Consider the following 7,519-nt stretch of genomic DNA (forward strand, 5'->3'; position numbering starts at 1 on the left):
CTTTGGTAGTCTCTTCTTACAACAGCGATTTAATCTATGTTCTTTTTGACAATCCTCCTGCTTTTAAAAACTAATTTAAGCGTAAACTCTTCATTGACAGAAGAAGCTGTCAAGGATAAATTCTTCAGTCCTTAGCCTTTCATTTCATTGCTTTCCACTTTTTCTTTTCCTAATCATTCTTCTCCTTTTCTCCTCAATTTGCCAGATTTTCAAACTGCGATAAGGAGGCAAAAGTTGTAATTTGTGCACGAATACTATGAGTGTTTTGTACATGAGCAAGAGACGGAGCTTTGTTTTGAAGATAATCCTTCACCAGATGATTCTGGGACGTGGTTTTTCGGAGCTTGTGGGGTGTGTATGCATGCTACGATGTACATATGATAATGATGGCTGGAGCTTCTTTTTCTCCATGTTCGATGTCAACAAAATCTTGCCAAACTTACCAAGAAAGGCTTCAAAAGTTGAAATCTTTCGCTCATGGATTGGCACTCCATATAAATGCATGGGTAAGTCGGTCAATCAATAAACGCCAGAATGTCATTTAAAAGCCCCTGAAGAATGTTGAAAATTGACAAATTCTTATTTCAGAATAAAAGGTTGCAATCAATCTGAATCATACAGGTGTTATCTTCTCATGTATTTTGTATGGATCATGCCTGTTCTTATTTCATTGGCTCTTAGTTTTGTCAGGAATCACTACAGAGATTTCGTGGGCGTTGCGAATACTTTGGCTGGTCTTCTTAATTTCTTTTCTCATATCAAAAACCAATCAAAAATCTTCATGCTCGCCTATTTCACACCACCTCTGGTATGATTTCTTTATTGTTATTATTTCATCTCTTTCTTATTTATATAATGGAACGGGTTAAGATGGCCCCAGGCCAGGCAGATTGATACTTGTTTGGGATACATCAAATCGTCATCCCTTAGCTATTGTTTTGAACAGGCTCTTGAAAAGATTACGGTTAGGCCAGATAATCTGTGAAATTTGTTGTCCGTATCAGAGCTATAGGCCAAATCTCCAATAAACAAATACATTTCTTCATTCTAAAGTTTTCACTAAAGAGGAATGATTTCAACGATGGGTTGTTGAGCAGGTGACGCTACCAACAGTTGCAACTTTGTTTCTTGCAGTCGCAGAGCTTCATGATTTACTTTGGCAGGATGGCAGCTTGCAAGCAAAGTGGATCAGCTTCATCATATATTTGATTCAATATGCAACGAGAAATGTGAGTGTGGCATTCTATGATTGATGATTTTTATAATTAATGGTTTAGCATGGTGTTCAATCTCATATTCATGAAATTGTGGCACTGTTCTTGAGGGGTTGGCCTTCAGTTGCTTTCGGTCATCTGAGTTGATAAAAATGTGATGCAAGTAAGATTCTTTGCCCTCTGTTTCAACCATTCATTCGTTGTTGACTGCATAAACAGACAAACAAGTCACTGAAGAATATACTGGGGATCCTTTTTTAATCTGTAAATCAATTTGCACAGTGAAAGATAGCGTAAATAGGACAGAAGATTTTGTTGGAAAAACTTTTAAATCAGAAACAAGTTGTTTTAGTAAATACCCATCATTGCCATCAAATTCAATCTTAATCAGAAACAAAATTAAATAGATATATTGCTAAAAGCAAATAATAGGTCAAAGACTTCAATTCCTTGTTAGAGAAACTGTAAATTGCATTTAGGCCTGCAGTTGACTATGGTTTAAGAATAAGAAGTTGGGTGTCTACTTGTCCTTTGAAATAATTAGGACAATATTTAGGATAAAATTCTATCCTAAATAGTATAAATATAAGATCGTAATCATTTAGTCATTATCATGGTGTGATCCTATCACTTTCTTTACTTAATCACCATTATTATTTTGTCAAATGTAAACAGTGATTGTAGATATGGAGTTTCGGAGTTTTGCATCTAAGCAAAGACTAAATCTTCTTTTCCCTCTTAATAAATAAGTATCATTAATATGAGATTTTCATTTTTTTATAGAAAAAAAATCAAAAATTCAAACCAGTTGAAATTTTCTTCCATAATTTCAGGTTCAAATTCTTCCAAAAAATAAAAAAATCACCTACAACTACCATCAAACATTTTTATTTTATGTGCTGAATTTCACATGGTCAGTGTAAATAAGCAAATTACATTAGCTTTCTGCACCAGTCTATATCTTATCCCATTAGCCATCAACCTCACTGTCCTGTATACCTTCAGATATATATACCTTTCAGATTTCCCACTCCCCTCAGGCTTATCCACCATAACACAACTTCTCATCATAGAAAGTAAGAATATAAAACAGTTTGAAAAGCACCCAATCTCATCACACTATAAATATATGGACAATTTTCAGTGAGTGTATATAAATAGTAGACATCATTTTCTACTGATTGCACTGCAACCTTATCATATCTCAAAAAGGGACCCAAGCTGTTGGCAGACCACCTTGTGCTGAGTAACTCCCCAAATAGTCTTCAACTACTAAATTCTGCACCATCCTTTGCTTTGAGCCACCACCACCTTCCAGCTTGCTCACTACTGATTTCATGAGCTTCCTGTCAGCATTGAACTGGTTCTGTCCAGGGCCTAAGTTTGGCAGGTCAGCTATTTGGGGAAAGCATCTTGGTAGGGAGATGACCCTTTCGGATGACGGCAGGTGTGGGGTTATGGTTGGGACCTGAGGTGTGTGGCTTGGAGCTATGCTGGAGAAGCAGGGCACCTGCCCAAACCCTTCCAAGTTGAGTGGGGTTTGGTCAGTGGAGGTGATGAAGTTGTCGAGGAGAGCTGGGAGGGGCATCGGGCCTGAATCGTCTTGGCTCATCTCCATGCTTGTCTTGCTGGAGACCTCTCTTCCCTTGTAGAACACTCTGCACAGCACCCAATCTTCCTGCTTGCATAAGAAACGCAAGTGTCGTAATCGATATGATGAAAGGATAATAACTGATTGGAGAAAGCGTGTTCAGAATTCATTACTGTATATGGCAGTTGAGCGATTTAAGATGACTTCCTACAATCAAGATATTATATTGGAGACCACAACAGACCAAGCAGCTTTTCTTAAATCTCGTGAAGAGATTAGCTACCAACTTGTTTTATTCTAAACCTCAATCAGTGGCGCAACAATACCCCCTGTGCTTTTAAATCATCTATCTGCAAGTTTTCTTACATGACTCGTACCTTTCTTTAGATATTCAAATCTTTACTCAATAATCTATAGATTATAGTCAATATCTTCTTCGAGTACTTATTTTAATCTGGTGTGCACATGCATTCTGATTGTGACTGCTTAATAATTGTGCAAAGATTAGAGAGAGAGAGAGAGAGAGAGATTAAGATGTAACCTTGAAGGGCAACATCTTTTGGGTTGCAGCAGCAGAATCCTCCATGCGATATTCATGCATGACCCAATCTGTCTTCTTTCCCTTGGGAGCTCTTCCTTGATAGAAAACCAAAGTCTTCCTCATCCCAACCAGCACACCCTTCCGGGCCACTGATCTATCCTTTCCGGTGGCCTTCCAGTAGCCTGACACAGTTGCCCTGTTCTTTCTCTGCCCGGTTGCGTACTTCCGATCTCGAAGGCTGAAGAAGTACCACTCCTTGCCTCCCACACATGCAGTAGCTGGATCCAATTCATCAAAATTCAACATTCTCACAAAAAGAAAAAGAATACGTTCAAATTAATGCGTCAAAAATCAAGAATAGGAATTCAAGCGAAGCTAAAATTTTCTATCGAGATTGAAATTGTCATCCTAACAGCTTGGGTCTCTTTTTGGCGTTTTCAGCTAGCATCAGCAATGGACCTAACTCCATGATGGAGATTGCTTGCAGCGCTGTCGATCCCTGGTGCATTATCACAAGGAAGCCTCGACCAATGAGTCTTACCGCGAAAGGAAAGATGTCAGCGTCGATCATTTTAAGGTCTCACTTGTATATTAGCCAGCAGGATTAACACTAAGAGATTAGAGACCTTGTTGGTGCATGGGTGAAACGACCACGTGTGTGGTTCTTAGTGGATCCATGAACAAGGATATAACTCTGGATCACTCAAGAGTTGATGTTAGAATATCCATCAACATCTTTAGAAAGTCTTCTTTGGATTGGAAACCAATATTTTATAAAAGTAAAAAAAAAAAAAAAAACTTTAGGTGAAGGTATATGCATTTTAAAGAATGTTTTTCTGAAAAGTTCGTAGATGAACATGAAAAGAATAAAAGTGGTAAAGTTTTCTCCTTCTGATAATCCTGCTGGTTTTGTTTTCGAGTTCTGACTGCTGATTCAGATCATCTCAACGAGGGTAAAAGGAATAATCAACACAAATGGTGGTCGATTTCAATCATGAAGGAATAAAACAACTCGAGGAGATCGAAAGGTGGTGGAAAGTTTGGTACGGGAACAATTTCCATTGCCTGGAAAGTTACAGAAGATTAGCATCGACTGAGCAGAATCAAGAAAAACAGAGTATAGATATTTTTTTCTCCTTCATCAACGTTTTGGCGTTTCATCAAAAAATCTGAACCAAAAGCTGACTGCAGATAACAGATAAAATGCCCTGCCTAAAACTAATTCTAAGTCGATGGATGGATGATGCAACTGGAAAAGTTTTCATATGGTTTATAGAAGCCATGGAAGGGTGCAGCAAAATAAGAAAACTCGTAGAAGCCATGGGAAGTTACAGAATTGCTTTCTGATGGGGGCCGTCAAAGTTTGTTCTTTAGAAACCAGAACATGAACAAAGTTTGCAGCTGCAAGAGATTGCATGTACGGGGGTAATAACAATTTTATCAGACCTAAACCAGAATAAATAGTAAGAGAAAGCTATTCATGATCTTAAAAAGAAGATTAGAAGCCTCACCGGGGAGATCCCATGGCTCGCACTTATTGGGATCAACATCCACCATCATAGAACAGCCATGGTTCCCAGCGAGCTTCACTGCAAGGTAGTCGCAGATGAGCTCGTCATCCCTGGGGTGGAACCTGAACCCTGGAGGCAGCTCTGCCTCCACCATGCTCAAGACGCTCATCTTGGCTTTGATGAGAGGGAAAAACACAGGGGAAACAATAGAGTATATATAAAATCTAGGAGGATTAGGTGTTGCATCAATAGAGAAGCCAAGTCAACCTTCCAAGAGAATAATAGGCAGCATGGGGATAGTCCACAACCACAACTTTGTTCTTTCACTTTAAAGCACACTCATCCTTCACACGTACGTGGCATGGCCATTGGCGTGGACTTACTCTGACACACTTGGCGTTGGGGACTTACCTGACATCGCCTTCCAACCTCCACCACACCCCTGCAATGTCGATGTGGGCGATAGATAACATGGCAGTTACTTTGAGGATGAGGAGGTGAGAAACAGAACATAATTTCAGAATCTTGCTATCAAAAAGTGAACAAACTATGCGAACCGATTAACAACTTTGCACTTAGAACAGGTCACCTCGCTTGTTGTTGACAAATCAACTTTGTCTTGTTTGATGTGTTTCTTACCTACATGGAACTTCTTCAGTTTGTCATCACATATCGAGAGAACACCAATGCCCTTTTCTTTTGTACGAGCAGTTAATCTTCAAACATGCAACTTGCTGTAACAGCATCCACAGATCAAGTCTGTTGTTAGAAGAAGAACCACGTCTCACTATCCTCGTTCACATGCAAAATTCAAGGTGAAACAGTAACATCTACATTTAAGGTGTACTGACAATGGTCTGAATAGGTGACTGTCATAAGAAGAAAATTTCGGTCGTCTTGACTTCCACAAATTGACATCTAAACCACCTGTTCTTGCAGCTGTCATGCAAAATAGCAGAGTTAGAAAGTAGACTCAAGCAGTTTTCCTTGGTGCTGTCATGCAGAAGTGCCGATGCTTTCAATTGGATATTGCCCTTGAAGACTCCTCACGAGAAGAGGTAGAAAGTGAAATCAAACGACGTTTGGACTTTAGAGAATGCTGATACTTACAGTTATATCCATGAAGAAGAACAAGATGGCATGGACCAAAAGCATGGGTTGCCAGACTGATAGATTCAATTCTGCATTTCCTCCACATGGCCTGCTCTGGACCACCATCATCTGTCACCATCCTCGTTAACTAATCAACATTGATGACACATCGAAACAGAAAACATGAGCAATATGACAATGATATGGATCGCTAAAGGCATCTCCGAGACGGGTCTAGCAGCAGTTCGACGCCAGTATCGACTTGGAAGAACAGCAACCATATGAAATGCCACGAGTATGTATATGTAGGTTGCCACCTAAAAGAATAAGACCAGGGCAAACTATATAGAGAAGAAATTTTTTGAAGATGATCCCTTAGTTCTAATTAGCAACTGGTGGGCCTTTTAAGCACAGAAGGCTCAAAATAGAGCGACTCTTTCTGGGCTTAATACTCGTGATCCATGATCTCTCCCACAAACCAGTTACCTTGTTCACGGCGGCCGCCGTCGCGGCCGGCCGGGAATTTTTCGTCATCACATGAAGCAAAAAGGAAAGGAATTCTCTTGTGTTCTTGCTTTTCTAGTTTTCTCTAAATTCTACTAGAATCAGATACTTGCAAAGATAATAAAAGGTCACGCAGTATGATATTATGATTATGTGTTACAAAAGGACTTGGTCGATTGAATGAAGAGACGATATCCCACCACTGTTATCTGGTACACTGGATCCAACTATGGCTGGAGTTAGGGAGAGAAGCAATTTGGGATGAGCATGTTCTGAATGCGACCTAGCATTGCTACGCGTCAGTCAACATCAATTAAGATAGAAGCCAAGAAATGCAAACTTATCATGCTTATTCACAAACCACTCAGGGGTTTTTCCAAGTACTATGCTGGGCCACTTACAGGGTCCTCGCAGTCATTGTCCTGTGAGAAGACATTACTATCTTTCCTTTGTGAGGTTAGTGGTATAAATCTCATTTAGGAAAGCAGCATCTGAAATTGGCAAAGTCTTTCCATTATGAGAATGATTTCTTCACGCAGAGAGCATTTGACCACAGAAGTTGCTGGTTGGTTTACTTCCGCCAGTTGTTAACTTCATGCTCATCGGCTTTTTCACATACAGAGAACACTCACTCGGAATTATGCATGTTTTTGTTAATTGTAATCCTTAAGCAGCAAGATAGTGAGTCAACCAAGCAAGTCCTGGGTCTCCCTCATACATGCCATTCCATATACGGAAAGTAACGGGAGAACTAAAGTCAAAGATGGTGCCTATGTAATTGAAAATATTCATAACAAAGGGTCGTCTCTCAATTATCCCTATGACTTTTTCAAGTATTTCAATGACCTTGACATTTCACTAACTTCTTGTTCTTACCCTCAGGGAGATTGTGGGCTTCAGAAACACGGCTTCTGCCATACTTGCTCACTCAGTTAAAAGAATGAATAATCTACCTATCTGTACCTATCTGATAAATGCAATCTTCAACATCAAAATGACATTTTTTAAGTCAGTTTAGTCTGATCATATTCTGTTAAAAGTTGCAAAAGTTGCATTTCACAAAATT

The 7,519-nt window shown here is 39.4% G+C and overlaps 1 protein-coding gene across 1 annotated transcript; it reads right to left on the reverse strand.

The window, feature by feature from the left end:
- Positions 1–2,116: 2,116 nt before the first annotated feature.
- LOC141833997 (NAC domain-containing protein 21/22-like) lies at positions 2,117–5,026 on the reverse strand. Its single transcript, XM_074721467.1, has 3 exons — positions 4,858–5,026; positions 3,347–3,624; positions 2,117–2,892 (listed from the first exon to the last, which is right to left on the reverse strand). Exons 1-3 carry the CDS (start codon positions 5,024–5,026, stop codon positions 2,419–2,421), a joined length of 921 nt encoding a protein of 306 aa, XP_074577568.1. The 3' UTR covers positions 2,117–2,418.
- Positions 5,027–7,519: the final 2,493 nt, after the last annotated feature.

Source organism: Curcuma longa, chromosome 1, assembly GCF_044706935.1.
Source record: "Curcuma longa cultivar G26 ecotype Majalengka, Jawa Barat chromosome 1, ITB_CL_G26_1.1, whole genome shotgun sequence".
Classification (NCBI taxonomy): domain Eukaryota; kingdom Viridiplantae; phylum Streptophyta; class Magnoliopsida; order Zingiberales; family Zingiberaceae; genus Curcuma; species Curcuma longa.

What these genes read in the sequence shown, in the direction of transcription:
- LOC141833997 (XM_074721467.1), bottom strand. Translation starts at nt 5,026, where the DNA reads ATGAGCGTCTTGAGCATGGTGGAGGCAGAGCTGCCTCCAGGGTTCAGG. An exon ending in CGAGCCATGGGATCTCCCCG is followed by an intron (nt 3,625 to 4,857) that starts GTGAGGCTTCTA and finishes AATTGGATCCAG; the next exon opens with CTACTGCATGTGTGGGAGGC. An exon ending in AAAAGATGTTGCCCTTCAAG is followed by an intron (nt 2,893 to 3,346) that starts GTTACATCTTAA and finishes TTATGCAAGCAG; the next exon opens with GAAGATTGGGTGCTGTGCAG.